This window comes from Alligator sinensis, unplaced genomic scaffold (genome assembly GCF_000455745.1).
Source record: "Alligator sinensis unplaced genomic scaffold, ASM45574v1 scaffold1979_1, whole genome shotgun sequence".
Taxonomy (NCBI): Eukaryota; Metazoa; Chordata; order Crocodylia; family Alligatoridae; genus Alligator; species Alligator sinensis.
Window position 1 is genome coordinate 24,331 of NW_005843419.1, and position 25,891 is coordinate 50,221.

General features: G+C 43.3%; 1 protein-coding gene across 3 annotated transcripts in view; it reads left to right on the plus strand.

Moving 5' to 3' along the window:
- PIK3R4 (phosphoinositide-3-kinase regulatory subunit 4) overlaps window positions 1-25,891 on the plus strand; it is a 39,811-nt gene that overhangs the window by 12,849 nt on the left and 1,071 nt on the right. For all 3 annotated transcript variants that reach the window (XM_006038636.3, XM_025195167.1, XM_014527302.2), the window contains 12 exons: window positions 682-827; window positions 6,518-6,721; window positions 7,519-7,720; window positions 8,682-8,881; window positions 9,777-9,987; window positions 16,055-16,220; window positions 17,270-17,434; window positions 20,785-20,996; window positions 21,231-21,362; window positions 22,396-22,496; window positions 24,369-24,457; window positions 24,993-25,101. In XM_006038636.3, the coding sequence (XP_006038698.1) occupies window positions 682-827; window positions 6,518-6,721; window positions 7,519-7,720; window positions 8,682-8,881; window positions 9,777-9,987; window positions 16,055-16,220; window positions 17,270-17,434; window positions 20,785-20,996; window positions 21,231-21,362; window positions 22,396-22,496; window positions 24,369-24,457; window positions 24,993-25,101 (1,937 nt within the window). The remainder of the gene's footprint in view (window positions 1-681; window positions 828-6,517; window positions 6,722-7,518; window positions 7,721-8,681; window positions 8,882-9,776; window positions 9,988-16,054; window positions 16,221-17,269; window positions 17,435-20,784; window positions 20,997-21,230; window positions 21,363-22,395; window positions 22,497-24,368; window positions 24,458-24,992; window positions 25,102-25,891) is intronic.

The window sequence follows — 25,891 nt, forward strand, 5'->3', positions numbered from 1 at the left end:
CCCCCCCCCCCCCAAGCCGCAGTGGGGGGAGGCAGGCTTCATGGTGGAGGGGAAGGATCGGCCCCTTGCAGCTTTCTGCAAGCATCTGCTGAAGGCAAAAGTGGCATAGAACCCAATCCTTCCCCCCGACCCCTCCCGCCTCCAGCAGGAGTAGGTTGGCTTGTCCATGGGGCAGGCTCTGGCTCCGACAAAAATAAATAAATAAATAAAAGGGTTGGGATGTGATGGAAAAATTGAAACGGAGGGTTTCCATTACAAACCACCAGTTCTATTTAGGTGACATAAAATGAAACTTGGGGGATTGAACCCCTATCACATGTACAAGTATGCTTTGAGTGTGAATTTGGATTGATTCTCATCAGTATTGCTCATTTTTCCTTATGCTGGCTTGGAACTGTTTTTTGTTTAGAGTCTGTCAGTATTACTCTTCCAGCAGAATGTTAGGTATACCATTTGAAGATCTTGGCTCAGATGCCTGTTCCAAAGCCAACAAGATCATTATAAAGATTCCTGGGAGGCCTGAGCGTGCCACCCTTGAGAAGGAAGGTCTGAACTTGGAAATGATACTTTGGGGGTATCCAAATGTGGATGTGTAATCTGGCAAATACAGGACAGCTCTGCCTTTTCAGTTTGAACTGTATATTTTTAAATAGTCCATCTAACATCTTAATCTTGTTCCAGCACCTTTCCTGTGCCATCCTAATCTTTGGATTCGTTATGGTGCAGTAGGATTTATCACTGTGGTAGCACAGCATTTAAATATTGCCGATGTCTACTGCAAACTGATGCCTTATCTCCATCCTTTTATAACTCAGCCGATAATACAGGTAATTATTCATACTGAACGTAAACAAATCCTCCCCATTAGTTCTGCCATAGCAATAGTGTCCAGTTTAAAAAATGTAAAAAGTTCAATCTAGTTCTAAGTTCAAAGCACTTAAATGCTCTGATGAGGGCTGTCCCTGGAGGAGGGTGAGGGGGGGAGCAAATTGGGGCAGCTGCCCTGGGCCCTATGCTTTGGGTGGGGCCCCATGGTCATCTCTGGTTCTGACCTCTCCTAGAAGGTGCATAAGAACTTAAGACACTAGGAAATGGCCATTATGGGTAGATTATTTTTGAGGAGATGAGTGGTCCATTTGCTAATGTGAAAGTAACTTATTTCTGTATTTCTACCCATTAATAGCTAAATTCTTAATTAGTCATGTGCACTTCAGACTAAACCCTATGAGAAACTGAACACTAATGCCCTGATCTAACAAAATATTTTAGTACAGGCAGTCCTCAGACTTATGAGGCAGTTTTCAGGGACCAGTTGTGTTGTAAGTCAAATGTTGCAACTCGGAACCAATTTTCCCATGGGAACAATGTTATAAATGGGGGATTGGCTCCTTTACAACACTTAATACAGCTGTGTCCAGCTGGTAAGTCTGTTGTGGTGGAAGGGGAGGGGATAGATCAACACCCTGGCAGCGAAGGAGGGATTTGGGCTGGGACAGGGGCTGGGGCAAGTGCTGCCCAGCCAGGGTGGGCACAGGACGAAGGCATGGCTTGTCTGGGGGGTGGGGCTCCTGCTTCTGGTCTGGGAGTGCACGGGGGGCTTGCCCCTGGATCTGTGCCAGGTGGTGCTGGGAGTGGGGCTTACCACTGCTGACCCAACCAGGGTGGGGCAGGCTTGGGATGGAGCTGCAGTTTGTCTGGGGGGTACAGGGAGGTGGGGGCAGCTCCTGCCACTATGCGTCGCTTATCCAGAGGCAGTGCATCTGCTCTGTCGTGCACCCACCCCACCTGGGCTGGGCAAGTGGTGACGGGGCATAGCCCCTGCCCCCAGCACCACCGTGCATGCCCGGAGCAAGCCTCACCTTTGTCCCTCACCTGCCCCCACCCCAGCTGGGCCAGTGGCAGCAGGGCAGCAGTGCTGCCATGCCCACCCAGAGCGCAGCATGGTGCAGCCCCAGCCCCGCCTTTCCTGCGCAGGTCCAGGGACACACCCCCTTGTGCCCTCCTGGACCAGCAGTGTGTGGCAGTGGGAACTGCCCCCCCCCAATCTGGGCAGCGCTTGCCCCAGCCCTAGGCCCAACCCCTCCTTTGCTGCTGGGGCATTGATCTGCCCCCTCCCCCTCCACCCCAACAGACTTACTAGCTGGACGCAGCTGTACTGAGTGTCATAAAGTTGAAACCTGTGCTGGAACCTTGAAACAGGGTGTCCATTTATTAAGGTCATAAGTGGTATTCATCGAAACTCAAAATGTTGTTAAGTCGAGGACTGCCTGTACATGAGTAGTCCTATTGAATTCGGCTAACAAGTTGCTTTTCTTAGGCAATGGACAGATCAACAAATATATTTGAGAGGGGTTCTACTGCACATAAGTTAGCTGATCATTGTAACTGTTCTGTCTGTTCACCACTATATTGGAGTGAGTGAGGCTAAACTACAGTGACTAGTTCCTGAATGAAACAAGTTGTAAATTATTGCAATTTAGCCTTTCCTTTTCATATACCCTGTTATTGTTTCATTTGTTTGTAATTGTTTCATTTGTCAATGCCCTTATGAACAGACAAGAGGACATTGTGTTATAATGAGATACAGATTCTCTTTAAAAATGGTAAAATGTTAAAAAGCAATCATGGGGGTGGGGTGAAGATTACAAACTTTTTTTGGAGTGTTCGGACTGTTGCACAGGCAGTGACAAGTCAGTCCTTGGCCAAATAAAACGTCTTGGCATCCTAGCCAGAATATGGGCTCTGTATCATGGATATCAGTCATTTCTAACTCCTGAGAGAATTTTGACCTGCTCTTGAAACCAGAAAGGTCAAACAAATGTATAAGCTAAATGGAATGTTAAAGCTTCAAGTAATTTTGATTGAATTCAAGACCTTAAATCTTTAGACAGTTCCTACATATATCAATTGACACTAAAGTGCCAACTGAAAAATAAAATTGTACAGCCATATGGCTCTCTTATTTTCTATTTAAAAGCAATAAACAATTCTTCATTAAGCATTTATTGAGTAATAATCATTCACTGTACCTCAAGGGCTTAGCTTCTTTTTGCTGGTCATTAATCATAGAAAATTAGGGTTAGAAGGGACCTCAGGAGATCATCTAGTCCAACCCCCTCATCAAAGCAGAACCATCCCCAACTAGATAATTACAGTGAAGGCTTTGTCGAGCCAGGACTTAAAAACCTCCAAGGATGGAGATTCCACCACCTTTCTAGAAAACCCATTCCAGTGTTTCACCACACTCCTAATGAGAGTTTTTTCCTAATATCCAACCTAAACTCTTGCTGCAACTTGAAACCATTGCTCCTTTTTCTGTCATCTGGCACCACTGAAAAAAGTCTAGCTCCATCCTCGTTGGAACCACCCGTCAGGTAGTTAAAGGCTGTTATCAAATCCTCACTCAGTCTTCTCTTCTGCAGACTAAATAAGTCCAGTTCCCTCAGCCTCTCCTAAGTCTTGTGCACCAGCCCCCTAATCCATTTTTGTTGTTCTCTGCTGGACTCTCTCCAGCTTGTCCACATCATTTCTGTAGTGGGGTGCCCAAAACTGGACACAGTACTCCAGATATGGCCTCACCAGTACAGAATAGAACGGAATAATTACTTCCCTTGATCTGCTGGCAGTGCTTTTATTAATGCAGCCCAGTATGCTGTTAGTATTCTTGGTAACAAGGGCACACTGTTGGTTCGTATCCAACTTATTGTCTTCTTCGCCAGTCAGTCCATAGGCTCTAGTGGTGCCTGGGATTCTTCTGTTCTAAGTGCAAGACTTTGCACATGTCCTTGTTTGAACCTCATGAGATTTATTTTGCCCCAATCCTCCAATTCGTGTAGATCACTCTGAATTTTAGACCTACCCTCTTTTATATCTACTACGTTCCCCAGCTTTGTGTCATCTGCAAACTTGCTGAGGGTGTGCTCCATCCCATCTACAAGCTTGTTAATGAAGATATGGAACAAAAACGACCCCAGGACCTACCCCTGGGGCATTCCACTTGGTACTGGCTGCCAACTAGACATTGAGCCATTGATTGCTACCTGCTGAGTCCGACAATCCAGTCAGCTTTCTATCTGCCTTGCAGTCCATTCATCAAACTTCCTTGCAAGAATGCTATAGAAGACCGTATCAAAAGCCTTGCTAAAGTCAATGTATATCACATCCATTGCTTTTCCTGCATCCACAGAGTCAGTCATTTCATCATGAAAGACAATCAGGTTGGTCAGGCATGACTTGCCCTTGGTGAATCCATGCTGACTGTTCCTGATCACTTTCTTCTCTTCTAAGTGCTTAGAAATGGCTTCCTTGAAGACTGACTCCATGATTTTTCCAGGGACTAAGGTGAGGCTGACTGGTTTGTCAGCCTCACTATGTTTGCCCTTTTTCCAGTTGTCCAGAACCTTCCCTGATTGCCATGAGTTTTCAAAGAGAATGGCCAATAGCTCTGCAGTTGCATCATCCATCTCTGTCAGCACCCTCGGATGCATTGCATCTAGCCCCATGGACTTGTACACATCCAGCTTTTCTAAATATTCCCTAACCTGTTATTTCACCACTGAGGGCTACTCACCTTCTCCCTATACAGTGCTCCCTAAACAGTCTTGGAGCTGAACTTGCCTGTGAAGACCGAGGTAAAAAAAGGCATTGAACACTTCAACCTTTTCCTAATCATCTGTCACTAGGTTGCCTCCCCCATTCAGTAAGGGATCCACACTCTCTCTGACCTTCCTCTTGTTGCTGACATACTTGTAGAAACCTTTCTTGCTACCTTTCGTGTCCCTTGCTACCCGCAACTCCAATTGCGTTTTGGCCTTCTTGATTTCATCCCTGCATGCCCAATTAATATTTTTGTACTCCTCCCTAGTCACCTGTCCAAGCTTCCACTTCTTGTGAACTTCCTTTTTGTGTTTGAGCTCACCAGAGAGTTCTCTGCTAGGCCAGGCTGGTTGCCTGCCATATTTGCTTTTCTTTCTGCACATCAGGATGGTTTGTTCCTGTGCCCTCAGTAAGGTTTCTTTAAAATAAAACCAGCTGCCCTGGATTTCTTTCCCTCTCAGACTGGCCTCCCAGGGGATCCTGTCCATCATTTCTCTGAGGGAGTCACAGGGGTCCATACTTTGCTGCTCTCCTTTCTTTCCTTTTGTCAGGATCCTGAACTCCGTTATTTGGTGGTCACTGCTGCCCAAGTTGCCATCCACTTCTGTATCCCCCACCAATTCTCCCCTGTTTGTGAGAAGCAGGTCAAGAAGAGCACGGCCTCTAGTTGGTCCCTCCAGCACTTGCACCAGGAAGTTATCTCCAACGCTCTCCAAACACTTCCTAGATTACCTGTGCACTGCTGTATTGCCCTCCTAGCAGATGTCAGGGTGATTTAAGTCCCACATGAGAACCCCCTTTACTTCTGCTAGTTTTCTGAAGAAAGTCTCATCTACCTCATCTTCCTGGTCTGGTGGTCTATAGCAGACACCCACCACAGCATGACCGTTGTTTTTCTCTCCTCTGACCTTAACCCAGAGACTTTCAATAGCCCTATCTCCAGTTTCATACTGGAGGTCTAAGCAATTATACAGCTCTTTTACATATAGCACAGCTCCTTCTCTTCTCAACTATCTGTCCTTCCTGAACAGTTTGTAGCCATCCATGACAGTATTCTGGTCATGTGAGCTAGCCCACCAAGAATCTGTTATTCCAATCACATCAGAGTTCCTTGACAGTGTGCGGACTTCCAGTTCTTCCTGTTCATTTCCCAGGCTCCGTGCGTTCATGTACAGACACCTGAGGTAACTAGCTGATTGTCTTAGTTTCTTGGGAAGAACGAGGAGGCCTCCTCTGTTGCCCCTTCCTTGTGCTGCTTCTAGGTCTCCCACTTCCTCACTTACATCAGGAATTTGGTCTCTATTCCTCTGCAAAGCTAGTTTAAAGCTCTCCTCACTAGCTTAGTGAGCCTGTCTGCAAAGATGCTCTTCCCTCTCTTTCTCAGGTGGATCCTGTCTCTTCCTAGCAATTCTTCTTGGAAGAACATGCCATGGTCAAAGAAACCAAAGGCATGCACAGGTCACTTATTACTTAAATAATTTAAAACTACTTGAGCATCCTTCTGAGCACAAAGAATGTTATTGAAGCATGAGAGATCTTTTTTAGTTTATATTTTAAAACTATTTATATCTTTAAATATAAAGCGGGATTTATATTCAGTTTATCTTGCTTAGTATTAATGAGTGCAGTTATTAGGAAGTAGCTGATATTTTTGCAGTACTAGTTTGAAAGCAGCTTCATTAAGAAGAATTAGTAGTAGATTCTTTAAACAAATGTGGTCTGTTCCTCTGAAGGTTTGTTAGTGTTTTATAAACCTGCTCTTCTTTCCTTTGATTAAATTGTGATAACCTGACCTTTTCAACAAGACCTTGTATTGAAAAGGTGAGGTGATAACTTTTGGCTGTTGGTTGTTCATTTTCGCAGATGTCAGATGCTTTTGTTTTTGCTCATAGCCTCTCTTTTTTTTTCCCCTGAATTGCAGATAGATAAAGAAATAGTCCTGTTGAGTGTCCTAAAAGAACCAGTAAGCCGCTCCATATTTGATTATGTTTTAAGATCAAAAGACATTGCAAGCCTTTTCAGACATCTTCAAATGCGTCAGAAAAAACGGAATGGCACTCTACCTGACTGTCCACCTCCTGAGGACCCAGCAATTGCACAGCTGCTAAAAAAGCTGCTTTCTCAAGTGATTTATTTATTTATTTATTTATTTAAATTTAATTTAATTTAATTTATTTATTTGTCCTTGGTAATGCAGAATGTGCCCCCCCCAACTTCCATAGCCTCCCCTCCACACCACTAGATTGGAAGATTTGTAGTGATAAGATCCTCTACAAACACTTGAGGAAACAGTTCCCATTAGGAGGAGCTCTCACAATGTAAGGTTCTGATCCTACAAACACTTCAGTAACCAGAGAGTAGTTCTGTTGACTTGTAAAAGCTACATTCTGTAAGCAGAAGTTAAGGAAGCATTTTAAAAAGATGCGCCATAAACAGGTACAACAGTGGGAAGGAGCTGTAATGTTTAGAGGCCTGCAAGCAATGAAAGTAAAAAACCCTGCAAAGAGAGACAGCTTAATTTTTGCAAAGACCCAACACTGGACCGTTCTCACTGACTGGTGAGAGGTCATGAGGCAGAGTGGGCTGGCCCTGCCTGATGCATCGAATGAAAAAGTGAAGACCTTCCATGTTTTGCTCCCTTCCCTTTCATTGTCAGCTAAATTTAAACTCCTGTGGGAGGACACATAAGCCACCATCACTGTCACTGTTCTACTCTTTAACCATACCTAAAGTTGTATTGCTGGTTGAGGATGGTAGGGAAGGGTTATTCTCACAATATAGCAATGTCCTCAGTGCATGTTAAAGGGTAGAAATGTATCTTATGTTCTGGGAGTGTCTCATTCCATTTACTTCTGAACTAGTAATAAATCTTGCTGCTTCCTGTCTCTCCTTGTTTGAATTGAAGTGACATTCTATTTGTAGGGGATGACTGAAGAGGAGGAAGACAAGCTGTTAGCACTAAAAGATTTTATGCTAAAATCCAATAAAGCGAAGGCCAATATTGTGGACCAGAGCCACTTGCATGACAGTTCTCAAAAAGGAGTGATTGACTTGGCAGCTCTGGGAATAACTGGGAGACAAGTTGATCTTGTTAAAACAAAACAGGAACCTGATGACAAACGTGGTTAGTGTACTCTGTTTTATTTTCTGGTGGCCCATGCAGTTAAGTCTTCAATATGTTCAGGAAATTTTCCAAAAATTCAGTCTAAACCGTTATTTGAAGTAAAACTTACTCATAGAATTGCTTTATAGGTATCGAGAAAGATTAGTTACCTCCATTGAGTCAGTAGTGGACTGAAACACTTTACTTCTAAGTAAGTGGGGTTTAAATCTATTCATCTCCATTTGGGATAGTAATAAGCAAAACATGTGCTTCTTGTACACCATATAACTTTAAAATATAAATGCATTTTTTCATGCTGTAGACTCAACTTTAGACAAGTTTTAAAACATGAACATGTTGAGTCAGTTCTTCATCTTAAACTACTGGCCTGCTTACTCATCTCGCCTTTAGTTTTGTGTATTGCCTTTGCTTGTTTTTAATCTACCCCATGTTTCTGCTTGTCTTTTTCTCGTTTGCAGCTTTCAAATAACCTCAAAAGGAATTTTCAAAATACATTTCTTGATTATAATTGGAAACTTTGACCTTTAGATGGTGATTGCCATCATGCTAGAAAAGTGATATATTTTTTTTTGCCTAGCATTGTTATAAACTAGCCACTCTCCAGGGCCAATATTGGATTGATATTAAAAGGCTAAATATGTCATCGCTTAGGGCCTAATCCTTTATCCCTTCTAGATATTCAAATTGTAAGGGGATTTAGCAAGATCCTGAACAAGGCAGCCTGAGGATTAAGAACGTGTAAATAGGACATTTATTATTTGTTTGTATTGTTTTCTTTTGTTGCCTTACCAGCTGATTTAACTAACCCAACAGATCATTTTTCTTTTGGTAAACTTAATGTCATAATAAATCTTCATGTATATACATGAGGTCACGCTAGTGCTAAAGTCATTACTCATTTCAATGAATGATGAATAAATTAAATGTTAAAGTAATCCTTGTTCTTTGGTGTTGTGTATAGCTAGAAAACACGCAAAGCAAGAATCAAATGTAAATGAAGAATGGAAGAGTATGTTTGGGTCTTTGGAGCCATCTAACATCTCCCAGCCCCTACCTAAAGGGCATGGACAACCTACTGACCAAGAGGCAATTCAGACTGGAAAACCTCTTCGTTCTGAGTCTTCTGCTGGTATATGTGCCACTTTGTCATCCTCTCCACAGGTATTCCTGAAAACCTCACATAGCATTTTTTTAATCATAGATCTTTAAATAGGAGGACTCACCTTTAATATCTAAGCATCAAATGTTGCTCTGTGTGGTTCAGTCTATCCAAGTATCAAGTGTTGTTCTGTGTGGGTAAATCCCTATATCCAGAATTTCAGTGGAACATATGATCTGGTAGAGCCGTTCCTGAGCAGATCCTGTGCCTAACAGCAGTCAGTACCAGAACAGAGGAAGATGCAAAAATCTTGGCAGTAGACAACAGTGGAATAGCCAAATGAAAAAGAGAACCACTTTCTATCCTTTTGTAGTTCAGGGTTGACTTCTGCTTTGGAACATGAGGGTTTATGACCTTTCTAAACGTTTGGTGTAGAGTTAAGGGGCTGTCTGCGTGGAATACTTTGCAGGGTTGGGACTGTCGTAGCTAGCTGTGACCCCCTTTCTAATTCTAGAACTACAGTGGAAATGATTAGAGCTTTTGTTTTTAGTCTGATGTAAGCAAGTTATTATTTGGTAACTGCCATTCTTTGTGTTAGGAAAGCAGTAACTGCTGCTATAGGAGGTGTGTTTTGGTAAAAAACACAGAATGGAAACTCTGCAGTTAATGCAAAATTGTTTGTTCCATTTTTGATTAGTAATGTTATATTTGTATTTTAAGTTGTCATGCAAATGAGACATTTTGATTTGAGTCTCATGTTGGTTGTGGCTTCTGAACATCCGCTCTTTTTGGCCTTCATTTTCGTGTTCAAGCTGACCATTTGCTTAATATTGAATTTTTAGTTTTTAATTTTTATCTCTAGTTACCACTAACAGTTTAAGGAATGATGCTTTTTTGCTGTCTTCAGCATGAAGTATTAATTGATTTATGCAATTTTTTAATGCTTATGGCTTACAGGCAAGTGACGGAACTGTCATCCAAACCAGGAAGCCAACTATACAGGTTTTAAGCAGTACAGCATCCCCCTCCACTTACCAGTTACGCATCACTACTTGTAAAACGGAACTCCAGCAGTTAATTCAGCAGAAGCGAGAACAGTGCAATGCAGAAAGGCTCGCCAAACAGATGATGGAGAATGCTGAATGGGAAAGCAAGCCACCGCCTCCAGGTAATGTCCAAGCTCCTGGTGTCATTAGACAGAAGTTGAAATCTTTTAAACTACATTCATCCTTGGGGAAAGTTGAAATGCTAAGGGGGAAAAAGTTGTTTGGTTAGGGAATCTGCACATTACATTAAACTGTAATTGGATAAAATACATAAAGAGCTCTTGGAAGAGGAGTAGAAACTACTTTTTTCCAGTGATGCCCTAAATACTGGACTAGAATCACACATGCATGCTTATTTGCTCTCTCTCTGGCTCAAATCTTGAATTCTTTCTCCATGGTAGAGCAGCTTCAACAAGAGAAATGGGACAGTTTCATCAAGTTGGTCTAGGCCACAGCCTGGTAGTTAGGGCACTCCTCCAGGAGTTGAGAATGGCAGGTTTGAACCTTCTCTGATAGAGGAGGAAACTAAACCTGGCTCACCAATTCTTTGGTTGACTGCTTTAGCTACTAAGCTGTTGTGTAAAAGTCATCATTATGTTTTCTTTCAACAATATCTTAAAAAGCTGAGGAGTGAATAAGTTCCTGCTCATCAACTCCAGAAGGAGTCATAACAGGTAACTCCCTACAGCTCAGAATTTACGTGCCTGGGGCTTAACACATCCTTCTTTAGTGTTTGTGGTTGGCTGTGTAACAGAGGGTTGAAAGGAACCACAAGGCTCATCTGGTCCAGCCATCAATACAGGAATCCCACTCCTAAATCATCCCTGTCCAATGCTTATCTAGCCTCCTCTTGAAAGCCTCCAGTGAGAGATCTCGTAACTTCCCTCAGCAGTCTTTTCGAGTGTCTTACTATTCTAACAATGAGGAAGTTTTGAATAATATCTAATCTAAATCTACTTTGCTTCAATTTAAAGCCATTGAAGACTGGCATATTTGAAGACTTCTAGCATGTTCTGGCCTTAATTGTCTTTTCTCCAAGTTAAATATGTCTGGTTCTCTCCCTAGAGAGAACACCTCCTCTACAACTTACCTTCCAACCCCAGGATCATTTTTGTTGCCTACCTCCAGAGACCCCCTTTGACTTGTCCACATCCCCTGAAAAAACAGAACCCAAAAGAAGCACATGATACTCTAGATGAGGCCTAACCAATACTGAGTAGAGTTGCAGTATATCACGTCCTGGGTCTTGCATCTAATACTCTTGCTGATATGGTCCAAAATTGCATTTATTTTGGAGGTTGTTTTGTTTTTGCAACTGTGGCACATTGCTGCCTCATGTTGAGTGTGTGATCCACCCAGACTGCTGGTTCTTACCCATTTGGTGTGTGTGCTTTCATTATTCTCCCCTAAAGCTTCAGGCAGACATTGAGGCAGTTGTACAATTGGAGGCAGGAATTTTATGCCCCATTCTCCAAACTGTGCAACCTGCCATGCTAGATGTGTACCGCAAGCAGCATTCCCTCTAAGCTGTGTGGTGTGCGCAGGCACATGTGGCAGTGCAGCATGAGTGCACCTGCATGGCTGCTCACACCACACAGCGTAGAGGGAACGCTGGTGGCAAGTCGTGCAATCCTGGGAATGGAGCCTAAAATTCCTCTAATTCCAATTTCACGAGTGCCAGCTGCCAGTGCTGGGGAACACCTGCAGCTAAGGAATGGGAAGCTTCCCCACCCATGAACATAGAAGTGGCAGCTGGGGAGCCAGGAGCTCTCTACGCTCTAGGTGCTATTTTTATGGGTGTCAGGAAGTGTAAAAAAAAGTGGGTGTGTAGCTGGGGTCCCCAACTGCATGCCTCCTTTTAAAGGTCTTGGAGCATTTAAAGAGGTGCTGGTACAAGAAGTGGGGAAAGGGAGAGCTTTCTCATCCCCAACTGATAGTGCTGGGCAGCTCTTTAAACAGGTGAGTGCAGCTGGGGATGTTTCTTGTTCTCTTTAAACTGGCACATACAATGGGGGACAGGAGAAGCTCCCCCACCTCCAGCTGCTCACTCTGGGCTCTTTTTAAAAGAAGCATATGCAGTAGGGGTTGGAGAAAGCTCCCACTGCTGCTTGAGCCAGTTTAAAGAACTTTCCTATCCCCACTGCTTGTGTTGGGCACCTCCTTCAAATGTGCCCAGCATCCTTGGGGATAGAGCAGGGTTGGAATCCAGAGCTACTTCCAGATCGATACCACCAGTTGGGCAGGGGGTAGGTTTTGTCCCAGACCCCAAAGCTTCCCTGTGCTACAACCCCATGCCTAGCTGAGGGTGGGGATTCAGCATTGGGAAGCCCTGGTTCTGGTTCAGACCCAAGATGTTCACTGGCCGATCCTCAGTATCAGATGGGGGATGGCTGTGTCCTAGGCCCTGGAGCTGCCCCATACCCTGAGGTTTACTGGTACTTGGTGCCTTGGGGCTTCAGAGCAAGACTCTTTAAGGTGCTGGGTCCTGGCAGGCCAGCCAGGTTCCAAGTTCCTGCTGCCTAGGTCCCAGTGCTGACAATTAGCTGGTTGGCAGCATCTGGATGATGGGACATGCTACATGGCACCATATAAACCAGCCACAAAGATGTCACTTTTTTTTTTTTGAATTAACACAGTAATCAAAGCATACATGTAACATGTGCCAGGGACTGAAGTGTAGCATCTTATATTTGTCTGCCTCACACATCTTCCCATTGTCTCTAGCCCAGCTTTCCGATCTGTAGTGAGCCCTGTTCACTACACTGGTGGTTGTGTTTCAGAGTGGGATTTGCCTAATTTTCCCCAGGCCTTTTATAGGCCTATGGAGTTTAGGCATGTTACTTGGGCTGGGACTTCCATAGAGGTCAGTCTGCCAATTGTGAAGTGTTGTAATGCTCAGTCCTAAACGTCTGTAGCTCCCATTTAAACGAAGCAACATGTGGGAGGTGGTCATCCAACAAGTTAACACTAAATCTTGATAATTTTGACTGATATATAAAGTGATTCCTCATATGAGGCGTACTTTCTGCTAAGCCATATATTTCTTTTTTGAAGAGAGTCTTGTGACCATGAAAAGCATAATGTGTCTCTGGGACAACAAACAGCTGACCTGTTCTACCCTAAAGGGTGCCAGGAAAATGTTCATATTTAACATTCATATTTGGCTCCCAACACTAATCTCATACCTTATTAATCTCCATTTGTTGTTAATATTCCTAGAATATTTCCTTGAAACAAACATATAGGAAATGAGTCCAGATACATTGCCCTTTATGAGAAGAAGGAATGCATCACTTATATTGGCCCTGGAGCTTGAAGTAGTGATTTTAAGCACTTTGACTAGGTTTCATATGGAGTGAGAACAGTTTCCAGGATGTTTTATTGAATATATAAATAATACAGAAAACATTGTCAATGGAACATTAAGGCTGCAGCATGAAGCATTCCAGAGTCAGTCAGTCAGTATCAGATGTTAAGGTTGATCAGAACCCCATAATATATATACAAAAAAAAGCAGAGCTGCCAGTTACAGTGCTGCAATTTTCAATCTGGTTTCTGAAGAATACTGGACACTGGTGTGCAGATTTGAGAATTGAGATCCAAGCAAGTAACTGTGGACTACCTGTACATTCTGGCTCTCTGCTTTTCTGTAGTCATGCAACTTTGATCTGGTTCATTTTAGAACCCAGGAGATGTTTTAATCCTGTTTTTGCTCTGCAGTTTGTGATATTTTTAATATCTACCAGCAGTAACTCTGAAAATCCATGATTGAGCTTAAGCCTTCACTTTCATAGATTTCACAGACTTTAATGGAACCTGCTGTTCCTTCCTGATTTATGAGAAGTATTTGTGATGGGCTTATAATGAGATGTTCGGTGGGAGAAAGTAACAGTGACACACACATACACCAAGAGCTGCTGCTGACCATTAGTACTGCCAGATAAAGTGGGTGCTTGCCATAAAGCAAAGATAAAACCCTCCTTCCAGGTTCGAGCAGTGATAGCATTGGTGAATACTCTGCCAACCCTCTTCCAGCAGTCAAAATGTGCCTCTCACGACTGAAAGCCAGAGGTGCGAAGGTACTGCTGTGGCTAATAACAGGAGTAGGAGACATACATTAAATGCAGCTTGCTGCCAGGATGTAACCTGTTCCTATTTCTTTAACGTGCATCAAGCTGGTGGTGTTAACATCTACTCTATCCTTTCTCTAAGCTTCGTGCTGGTAGCAGCTCTGAAGTTGGTGGCAGAGTAGCAGCAAAGCCTTTTGTTCATGGACTTGAACTTTATTTCCTAAGTGGCTCCTCCCAAGGTGGTTGGGAAGCTTTCACTCTGTAGCAGGCTCTGAGCCTAGCAGAACTTCAGAGCTTGGTTTCCTCTACCCCATGATGTCAAGTAATGGCACTGCACTGCTGTTTTCCAAATGCCAGTGGAGTGGCTTCAATTTAGGTTTTGACATCTTAAAAGCCCATGGTTTAGATATCTGTTTTCAGAGCAGCTCCCAGCACTTGAGTAGGGGGTCCTGAGAGGGGAAGGTTGGCCCACAATATCCTTAAAGCCTCAGTCTTTTCTATGGATTTCTCTTATGCTGAAATTAGATTCACCATCATCAGAGGCTAGTTTCAATGACTGCTGATGTAAGAGAACATATTTGAATGTATATAAGTACAAAAACCAAACAAACACCAAACAAACAAAAAAACCCCCAATATTGTCTCTTGCTTTTGGCTATCCTAAAATACCCTCTTGAGTACTGGTAAACCTGGGACCAATTCTTCCCAGGTATTTAGACATCTAGGGTGTTTTTACACATGCTCTGGGGGTTAGGGAAGGGTTGCTTTAATTGGAATGACTCTGAAAGCTGTTCTAACTAAAGTGCCTGCAGCATCTTGTGCATCAAGGTCCCCATGCTTCAAAATGGTGGCAGGGGCATTTTAACTAAAGCTTGTTCAAGCTTTAGTTAAAGCGCTTCTACCACCATTTTGAAGAGCAGGGACACTAATAACTGAGACATGGAGGCTGGCTGCAGTATGCTAATTGGCATGCTTCAGCAGACTCAATTAATCGAGTCTGCTCTGACGTGCTGTAATTACAGTATGTTGGAGCAGCCTCCAGACACCCCTAATTCCCATTGATATTAATAGGTGTCGGGTGTAAATATACCTTTTGAAGATCTGGGTGTTAGTGGCTAAATTTTGTGTTTTGATGTATGCAGAGCTTGCTTAGTATTAGAGGTGCACCGATACATCAGTCTGATATCGGATCGGTACCTACATAAAGAAAATTTACTATATCGGAAATCAGCCATATCAGGCCGATTTTAATTTGACCGATAAATGGGCCGTGCATGTGTGCAGCTGCGGCGCAGCACAGGTGGTGAGGAGCACGGCCCAGCAGCACGGAGAACTGCCTCCAGCTGGCAAGTCTGTGAGGGGAGGGGGGAGATCAAGGCCCCTGTGGGGAGGAAGGAATGGGGATGGGGCAGAGGCAAGCACTGCCCAGCCAGGGTGGGGCGGGTGTGGGACAGAGCTACTGCTAATCCAGATCAAGGCCCCTGCGGGGAGGAAGTGGGGGGCAGCTCCCACTGCTGTGCGCCACTCGGCTGGGAGCTGCTGGTCCAGAGGTTCGTCCCACACTCACCTGTTCATCCAGTGGCTCCTGCCTCTTGCATGGGGGGAGGGGGCATGTGCCCCCAGATCTGCATGGGGTGGGCTGGGGCCGGGGCCAGAGCCAGGGCTATGCCAAGCTCTTACTGGCTGGGTGGGGCTGTGCTGGGTCAGGCGGCTGCGGCGCTGGGAAGGGGCTACAGTGAATTTGACTGCAGCCCTATGCAGATCTGGGGGCACAGCTCTGTCCCACGTCTGCCCCCACTACACCCCTTCCCTTCTTCTTCCTCTTCCTTTTCCCCTTCCCCCTCCCCCCACACCAGACTTACCAGTTAGAGGCAGCTCTCCATACTGCAAGGCTGGTATCAGAAATTGGATCGGTATCAGCCGATATGCTTCCTTAAAAATCGTCTATCGGTATCGGCCACAAAAATCTCTATTGGTGCACCCCTACTTAGTATGTTTCTGGTGTTGTGTATGCCCCAAACACATTTCGAACGATTGCTTGGTGAGGAAGATCAGACAGAAATATCCATTTTTCATTTGTATTTGAAAGTCAATCACGAACCTGTTGCTCTTTCTGTAGGATGGCGTCCCAAAGGGCTGCTGGTGGCTCACCTTCATGAGCACAAGTCGGCAGTGAACCGCATTCGAGTTTCAGATGAACATTCCATTTTTGCCACATGCTCAAATGATGGCACAGTCAAAATCTGGAACAGCCAAAAAATGGAGGGAAAAACCACTACAACTAGGTATCTTTAAGACTGACAGAATTGTGCAGCTTCTGTTTTTGGAAAAAAATGGTTATAAATTGGGAATAAACCTGGAATTGCTCCTAGAGCCTATTAGAGCTGTTAAAGGGATACCATTAGGTTTGAATACTTAAGTGTACAACTATGTAAAATGTTGTGGTTAATATTCTTGCCATCTTTGTTCTTTCTAGCTAGTTGAAACTACAAGGGGAATTACTAAATAGGCAAAGGAATTGCAATCCTTCTGATGTATATGATAGTAATGATATTTAATGTGATGGTAAATGCATTGAAAGTTTGCATTGTCCATTAAAAGAGGATTTGTGATACATGGGGGCCAGCTATAGAGAGAATAACTCCTGCAAAACTCAGTGAAGATGCACCGGACCATTAGTTTTAATTTTACTGTCATAATTCAAATGTTAATATTTAAGGGTGTTTATACACGTAGTCTGAGAGCGGCTCTAACTAAAGCTCCTGGAGTGTCTTATGTATCAGTGTCCCCACACTTCAAAATGGTGGTGGGGGCACTTTTTTTTATTTAAAGCTCGTTGAACAAGCTTTAGATAAAGCTTCTCCGCTGCCATTTTGAAGCATGGGAACACTGATACATGAGATGCTGAAGGCTGCTGAAGCATGGTAATTACCATGCTCCAGCAGACTATTAATTGAGTCTGCTCCGATGCCCTGTTTACAGTGCGGCAGGAGCTGCCTCCCTGGTCATGTATAGGCACCCTAAGTTTGCAAGGGTTTTTATTTCTTATTATATCTATAGACTAGTGTGTGATCAAGCAACTTGACTAGCGTGATGTTGAGAGACCTTTCGTGATATGTATGCGTACACTAGAAGAGTTAAGGTTATGCAGGCAACTCATATGTTAACATTTTCCAATTCTGAAGCAGTTAACTGTAGGATCTTCATATTCTCATAAGGAACAGTTGTTTTTGGTTGGGGAGAGAAGCAGGTTTGGGGTTTTTTTGAGTCTGCTAGGTAACTGGTGTTACTGCTGGAAACAATTTCCTTTCTTTCTCTCACCCCAACCATTTAGGTCAATTCTGACATACTCTCGGATAGGAGGACATGTCAAGACGCTTACTTTTTGCCAAGGCTCGCATTACTTAGCTATTGCATCAGATAATGGTGCCATCCAGCTTCTTGGGATTGAAGCTTCGAAGCTTCCTAAATCTCCCAAAATTCACCCAATACAGAGCAGGTATGTATCTACAGCAGAGTTTGTGTACTGTGTTTTACTAGCGTGCTGTTATCAGTTATGCCATGCCACTTGAGTAAAGAAGGATTGAAAGGGCATTCAGTTTTAATCACTGAATTGCAGAGGTTAGAGCAGGTTGATATAGGCTATTTATCCAGATGTCTTGCTAACTTCCTTTCGATCTTAAATAAATCACTCGGTTTTCTTGTTCTTCAGTATTTCTCTGTAAAATGAGGTTGGTATTTACTTGCTTCCTCACTTCATTTAATTAATGTTTTTAAAGGAAGTTGGAGTCCCCAGAGGCATTCAGTAACTGCAAAATATTTTTTATAAAATTTTTGAAGTCTTACATCATGTTCACAATGTATGTCATGCTCCTTGGCTTTGGGCCTGTAAATATTCCTTCAAGTTTTTTCTGTAATAAAGGATAAACAAGCAGGAGGTAGTGTGGGGATGGCTTTAAACAGTGGAGAGATTAATGCCAATTGGAGCCTTTGCTAAACTTTTCATAGTTTCTTAGTTTCTAGGGTTGGAAGGGACCTGAACAGATCATGAAGTCCGCCCCCCCCCCCCCCCCCACCCAGGCCAGCTGGGATCATAATCCCCCAGCCAGATATCCAACCTCCTCTTGAAGACCCCCAAGGTAGGGGAGAGTACCACCTCCCTTGGGAGCCCATTCCAGAGCCTGGCAGCCCTAACCATAAAGTTATGTCTCCTGATATCAAGCCTGAACCTGCTCATATTGGATAGTATGTTTTCTTAACTATTTTGTGCTGCTTTATATTATTTATGGTTCAGTCTTTTTGATCCCTAGAATACAGGTTCCATATTAGGCTGGGCCTCCTACATGCTAGCAGCCCAGCTTAAAAATATCCCTACTAGATTGTACTCTTTTGTCTAAAATACAAAATCAAGGTTTTGTGTCAAAATCAACTGCGTAACTGGGCTATTTTTAGTATCATGGCCTCTCAGGGCCTCGAGAACAAACCTCCTGAGCTTATGAAAGTCAGCTTTCCTAAAGTTGAGGACTGCTGCATTGCTGACTGACTTGCCAGCTTTGCAGTGGATAGTGAAAGTGATCAGCACATGTTCACTGTCACCCAGCTTCCCTTCGATTTCTTATGTCGCTGATTAGATCATTCCCTTTGGCCAGTACCAGGTCCAGCAGCACCTTACCTCTTGTCAGCCCATAAACATCTTGAGACAGGTAGAGCTCATCCACGCATGTAAGGAAGATTTGAGACTGATCGGATTTGGCCGAGTGCTCTTCCCATGAGATGTCCGGGCAGGTGACGTCTCCCATGACAACCATGCACTGGCAAATTCTTGGTCAAGCTCTTGTTCCTGATTTGGAGGTCTGTAGTAGACGCCGACCATTGTATCCCCTTCACCATGTTCCCCTCATATTCCCTAAAGGGTCTCCAGTTGTCCTCCTTGGGTGCCAATCTCAGCTTGTAGGGATGTGTAGCTTTCCTCTACATGGAGAGCTACACCCCTGCCCCTTTTTTTCAGCATGATCTCTCCTGTACAGGGTATAGCCATTTATACCCATAGTCCAGTCATAGGAGTCCCACCAGGTCTCCGTTATCGCTATGAGATTGTAGTCATTTTTGTTTAGCAGAAGGACCAGTTCCTCCTGTTTATTCCCCAAACTCCTTGCATTAGTGTACAGGCAAGTAAGTATGCCATTGGAGACCCTAGGCTTCCTTGTATGTACTCATGGAGAAGCTGTGTTCCTGAGCATAGGAGTGGGTTCACTTGAGCATCCTAACCTGCTGATTTTGTGGTTGATGCTTGTTGAGCTTGCTCTGGTGGCTATCCTCCCATCCCCTGGCGAGCTTAGTTTAAAGCCTGGGCAAGCAGGTCAGCCATTCTGGCTGAGAAGAGCTTCTTTCCCAGTGGAGTGAGGTGGAGGCCATCTTTATTCCCAACAGACTACTGCCTCTCTCTCCAAAGTGCGGACGGTGGCTGCAGAAGTTGAAGCCTTCATGATGGCACCAGTGCTGCAGTCTTCTGTTTACTGCCTCAGTTCATCTCTCCCTCCTCAGCCCATGACCCGTAACTGGAAGGATCAAGATAAAAAACACCTGAGCCTTGCTCCCAGAGCCCTGTAGCCATTCATGACCTGGCTGGGATTGCTCTGAGCCATGTAATTTGTGCCCACATGAATGAGGAGCATGGGGTAGTCTTTAGAGGGCCGGATAAGTTTTGGGATCCTCTCGGCCACATCCCAGATACGGGCTCCCGGAGGGCAGCAGACCTCCCAGGCTAAGGGGTTGAGGCAACAGATTGCTCCTTCTGTCCCCTTCAAGATGGAGTCTCCCACAACGACCACTCTGTATTTCATCTTGGGGATGATAGCTGGTCGCATTTCTTCCTCACTTGCAGGAGCTGGCAGCTCTGCAGGCTCTACTGGTGCTTCAAGGGGTTTGTACCTGTTGCAGAGATCCAGGGGGGTGGTGGCCTTGGTACAGCGAGCCTTGGGGCTGGAGACAACCTTTGTCTGACCCCCTGGCTGGACAGTATGGGAGTGCCTCTTGGCCTGCCTTGTCCTGGCAGGCGACCTAGGTCTTCCCTCTTCTTTCTTGGGGTGAAGGGCCTGGCAGTAGGAGTCAGTCTCCTGTTCGTCATCCCTGATGGCTCACAGCCTCTGTATCGCATTCTGGAGCTCCGCTATCTGACATTCCCAAGACTCCACTATGGAGCAAACCTCACAAAGGGAGGTTGCAATGCTCCTGATACCATGTTCCATGGAGTCGTCAGGTAGCCCCCACAGCCGAGAACCAGGGGCTTTGTCTGAATGGAGACCAGAACCACGGGTTTTGTCTGGGTGGAGGCCTCGGAAGTACCAGAGGGGAGGGACCCAGCCGCAGGGGGGAACTTTGGGTTGTGATGTGTCCCACCCACCATTGTACAGATAGTAGTTTGGCTACTTCTGTGCCAACTGTTCCCCTGAGGCTCACCGCCTAGGGTCTTGTACGCCTCCTGAGCAAACTTGCACGCTGGGCCAAGAGCACGCCTGTTTGTGTGTTCTGTTTGCAAGGCTCTGGTCGCATGGCACATGGGGGAGGGGGGTGACCCTCCTCAGCTCCTCTTAGTTGTCCTGCAGCTATGCTAACTCCCCGCTTACCTCCTGGCTATGCTGGGGACCGTTGGTGGTCTGCTGGCGTCTTGTTGGGGTTCCTGGGGCTCACAGGGGTGCAGTGGGCTTCTGCCCATGCGTCTCTCACTGGAGCCACGTCCAAACTGTGATCATAAGGGATCCCAAAAACAACTGAAGGTGAGAATGCCAGGAAACCATTTTCAGCTAAGGGGAGAATAATGGTCTGGTGTCTTTTGTTTTTTCGTCCCAGATTCTTAGACCTGAAGGATGATGGGTGTGTGGTTGATATGCATCACTTCAATTCAGGGGCACAGTCTGTGCTGGCTTATGCCAGTGTGAATGGTTCCCTAGTTGGATGGGACCTACGATCTTCTAGTAATGCCTGGACATTGAAACATGACTTGAGGTTAGGTCTCATAACCTCATTTGCTGTGGATGTACACCAGTGCTGGCTATGTATTGGTAAGCTTAATTTTACTGTTCGTTAAATGAAGTTCCCATAAAGTTACTACAAAGCTGGCACTCAATGCTTGTTTTAAAATGGCTACAAAAGGAAAAACAGCTTTCCAAGAATGGACTTCTTTGCAGGAGGTACTCTATCAAATTATTACTTGAAACAAGTCCCTTTACCATGGGAAGAGAAAAAAGGATATAGGTAAAATCCCTCTAACTATGACTAACTCTTTCTCTCATTAGGTACAAGCAATGGCACCATGGCATGCTGGGACATGAGGTTTCAATTACCCATCTCCAGCCATTCCCATCCTTCCAGGGCTCGGATCAGACGTCTGCTTATGCACCCTCTCTATCAGTCATGGGTAATTGCAGGTAAAGTGCATGCTCAGTTTAGCATATTATTGCGTAGGGACTTTCAAGGGCAAAGGGAAGTTTGCTGTTCAAATCTCACTGGATCTAAAATCATTTGTGGCTTTTGAAAATCTCCCAAGGCGCTACTTTGTTTGCGAGCAGCTGTTTTATTTTTGCTTAATGCAGCATTGTAGTACTTGGCAACATTATTTTAGATAGTGGTTACAACAGTTCATTTCTGTAGTAGGATGGTTTTTATGCCTAAAAATATCCTGCTTTAACAAAATAGACAAAGTTGGTATGTATAGTAAGAAGAAAACTTCAGTTTTCTCATACAATGTAAATTAAGTTTTAAAATTTGGGTTTTGGAGTTTACTTCAACTTATTTCTGAATTTGACCCCTTAGTTTAATGACTGTAGATACTAAGTCTAAGAATAATGTAATCCAGTCCCCTTCTGACACACAAATAAATGATGTTTTTGCAGAACTTGTCTGCTGGACTGTTACTGGAGTTCTGATCTGTTAAAGCAATCTCCTTAATGTTAGCAGAGTTGCTTGTATGTTTAAAGTGTATGTGTGTGTTACGTACCTTTGTTGGGTCAAGACCATGACCTCCGATAGGAGTTTCTGTAGACTTGGGAGAACTACTTTTAGCAGGCTGAAGTGAACTTTGACTCCTATTTAAGTTCCTTAAGAAAAATGCTCAACTGGCCTCAATATCCATGCAGACCAAATTGCCACCCACAGACTAGGATCAAGATTGTTCCCTGGCTGGAAATAATCACACTTTTAAATGATTATTGGAAAAAATGGAGAGCTTTCTTTTTTAAGCAGTATAAATTACCTTAAAGTTATTTGGGGCCCTTTAACCACAGTGAATCTGGCCACTGTAGCAATGAAAATGGCAAAATATTTTCAAAACTAAAAAAAGCGTGACAAGCATGATCCTGCAGGAAAGCAAGCCAAGTATTTATACTGCACCTCAGCAGAAGAGGTGCAAGAGCCAAGCCATCTGGCGTATCTGTAATTGTGTTGGCAATGTGTTTCCTGTAGCTGTTCAAGGCAATAATGAAGTCTCCATGTGGGATATGGAAACCGGCGATAGGCGCTTTACTCTGTGGGCCAGCAGTGCGCCTCCTCTTTCAGAATTACAGGTCTGGGTTCCTTTTTCTTTTCCCATTACATTGTTTCATAATTCTCTTTAAGAAGTCCTCAGACACCAAATGGTACTTCAGCACTTTTGCCTCTAATTTAACTTTCTGTCCTCTCTTTCATTAACTTCTCAACCTGGGCTTATTTTTACCAGTATAGTTATGTTTTGCTATCAACACTCAATTTAGCTTATTTAAAGGCTCTAGGACATTACAGAAATGTTTCCCTATTTCTCCTCCAATCTCCTCCCTTACACCTTCATCTGTTGTAGAGGAGATGATAATGATACATGGTTTTCACTCATGTTTTCACAAAAAAACAAACCAGCAACCTGAAATATGGTGGAAAGTGTACAGATTTTCCCAACATTTATAGTATTGTGTCATGGTTTCTTTATTACTTCTAAATGCTGTTCCTGAGATTATAGTAATACCTTGTTCTTTTTCACTTTCCTTTTTACAGTGTAGACCCACCACTAGGTTTAATACTTTTTTTTAAATAGGAAAAAGATACCTTATTATGAATCAATCTGTATTGTATGGCTTTTTTTTAACTGCTGTTCAGCTGTGAGAGCTGCCTTTGTTTTCCAGGGGTGTGAAATGTATGGAAGGAAAGAAAAAAAAAATTCCTCCCTGACCACAACTGTTGTGTGTGGGGTTTTTTTTCCTTTTATAAATTTGGAAATTCAAATATCCTGTACTTAGTTAAATGATTATCTACTCATAAAAATTGTAGGTTTCCCTTTACTGTTGGATTAGAATCATACAAAGTTAAGGCTGGAAGGGACCTCAGGAGGTCACATCTAGTCCACCCCCCTGCTCAAAGCAGGACCAGCCCCTACTAGATCATGCCAGCGAAGGCTTTGTCTAACTGGGTTTTGAAAACCTCCAAGGATGGAGCTTCCACCACCTCTCTGGGTAACCTGTTCCAGTGTTTTACTACCCTCCTAGTGAGAAAACTCTTCCTGCTATCTAACCTAAATTTCCCTTGCTGCAACTTGTTGCTCCTTGTTCTGTCCTCTGCTACCACTGAGAACAGTCCAGGTCCATCTTCTTTCAAACCTCCCTTCAGGTAGTTGAAGACTGCTATTAAGTCTCTTCTCAGTCTCCTTTTCTTTAGACTAAATAAGCCCAATTCCCCCAGTCTTTCCTCATAAGTCATGCCCCCCAGCCCCCTCAACATTTTTGTTGCCTTCTGCTGGACTCTGTTTGTCCACATCCTTTCTGTAGTGGGGTGCCCAAAACTGGACACTACTCCATATGTGGCCTCACCAGCACCAAACAGAGGTGAATAATCACTTCCCTTGACCTGCTGGCAACACGCCTACCAATGCAGCCCAGTATGCCGTTAGTCTTCTTGGCAATTAGGGCACACTGCTAACTCATATTCAGCTTATTGTCCAAGTTCTTTAAAACCTACTGTATAATGATGGCTTTTCATAACCAAATATACAAACATTGCATGATTTGGTTAATTAGTAAAAAAAAAAAAAAAAAAAAAAAGCCACAGCCGACAACTTTGATACCACTGGGTTATCAAAGTTTTAGTTGTACCCCATGCTTTTCAACTTGATTTTGTGCACCCAATTCTGTCAAAGATAATTTAATTTCACTTGGAAATACCTCTTTGGAAACTTCGAGTTTTGTGTCCTGCCTAAGAAGAGTTAGGTCTGTTGTTTCTGTTGCTCACAAAACCAGAAGTTACTTACCTCTGTACATTTTAAGATTTGACCATTTAACAAAGTGGATTAGTATTTTGTCACAAAGTGAAAAACAGTCTTTTGCAAGCTGTACAGAAGGCTTTCCTTCTGTTAAGTCAGGCAACACACAAGTGGTTTTGAAGGAAGTAACATGTCCTCATTTTTCTCTCACCAGCCTTCACCTCACAGTGTTCATGGAATATACTGTAGCCCTGCAGCTGGAAATCCCATATTACTGACAGCAGGTTCAGATATGAAAATAAGGTAAAAATAATATGAGCAATCTTTTTGAATAAGATGTGCCTGAGTATTAAGATATGTAATCTTGTGCTACAAGGGTTTGCTTCTTAATATTATTGCTTTTATTATATGTAGTCCCATTACACTAGGCATCAGTATTTGGTTATGTCCACTTCTTATATAAAAGCAACAGTGAGTGGAGAACAGTGCTGTCTGCTGTCTTTTTTTACATTAGGAAACTTCACTTCCTTATCTTTAGAATGGAGTTACTGCCCACCTTTTTTATGAAGTGCTTGATGTGCTGTGTTGGAAGAAGTAGTTCAGTTATTGGTGTATTGAGAGATACAAACTTTACTAGTATTTTGGGGGTTTTTTGTTTTTGTTTTTATTTTGGGGGTTTTTGTACTTATAACCTGGAACTTTTGCTTTGGTGTTTCTGTAAAGTCTGATCTAACTGAATTGTACCATAGAAAGCAAGAAGACTATTGGGAAAATAGCATGAAAATATAAGCAGATTTGAGCATTTGTCCTCACATTTGTCTTTCTTGTTTTTCTGTAGGTTTTGGGATCTGGCTTATCCTGAGAGATCATATGTTGTTGCAGGAAGCGCTAATTGTCCATCTGTATCCTATTATAGGAAGATAATCGAAGGCACAGAAGTGGTTCAGGTATCCTGTTGTCCCCCAGTCCTTCTTTCACCCACAATCATATCTTGTTTGTCTGTAGGGGTGGTCCTGCCATGTCAGAGTTCAAGTGTACTGACATGTCAGTGGGGAAACTTGTATTGCAGTTATCAGTGTTCTATAGATAGAGGATGCCAGTCTCTTAATCACTGAGCTATTATTTAGAGGTAATAATAATAATGAAGGGATTATTTAAAAAAGAAAAAGTAGCTACTGTTTACAAATACTTGGGTGGGGGATGCCTAGTACCTTCGTTGAATTTATGTGATTAAAGTTACTGAAACTGAAAACATCCTGGCTTGCTAGTCACTATTAAGGTGTTCCATATGTAGGTCATTACGTAGGTTATATCAGATGGGTACAGCAAGTATTTAAACAATACTGTCAATAATAAAGGCTGTTAAAATTAACTAAATTATGTTCCCTTATGAGGGCTAGAAAACAAGCAGAACAAAATACATCAGAAAACTATAGAAAATTCTCATCTCAGAATTCTGCGACCATTAATTTATACCTCAGAACAACCCCTGTCACTAACAATACTACTGATTGTTATATACTACTTTGTAATGAGTTGTATTGACTTATTGGATAAGACCTGCCTGAATATACCAAGGAAGATTTTTTTACCCATCTCTTTAAAATGTAAATCAGTGCAGGTTTTTCATAAAAAGTTTTTCCTTTTTAAGCAGATATCAAAATAAGTTTCCTTTATGGAGTCAGTTAAAGCAAAAGTACTTGTTTTACGTAGAGATTGTAATAAAAACAAACAAAA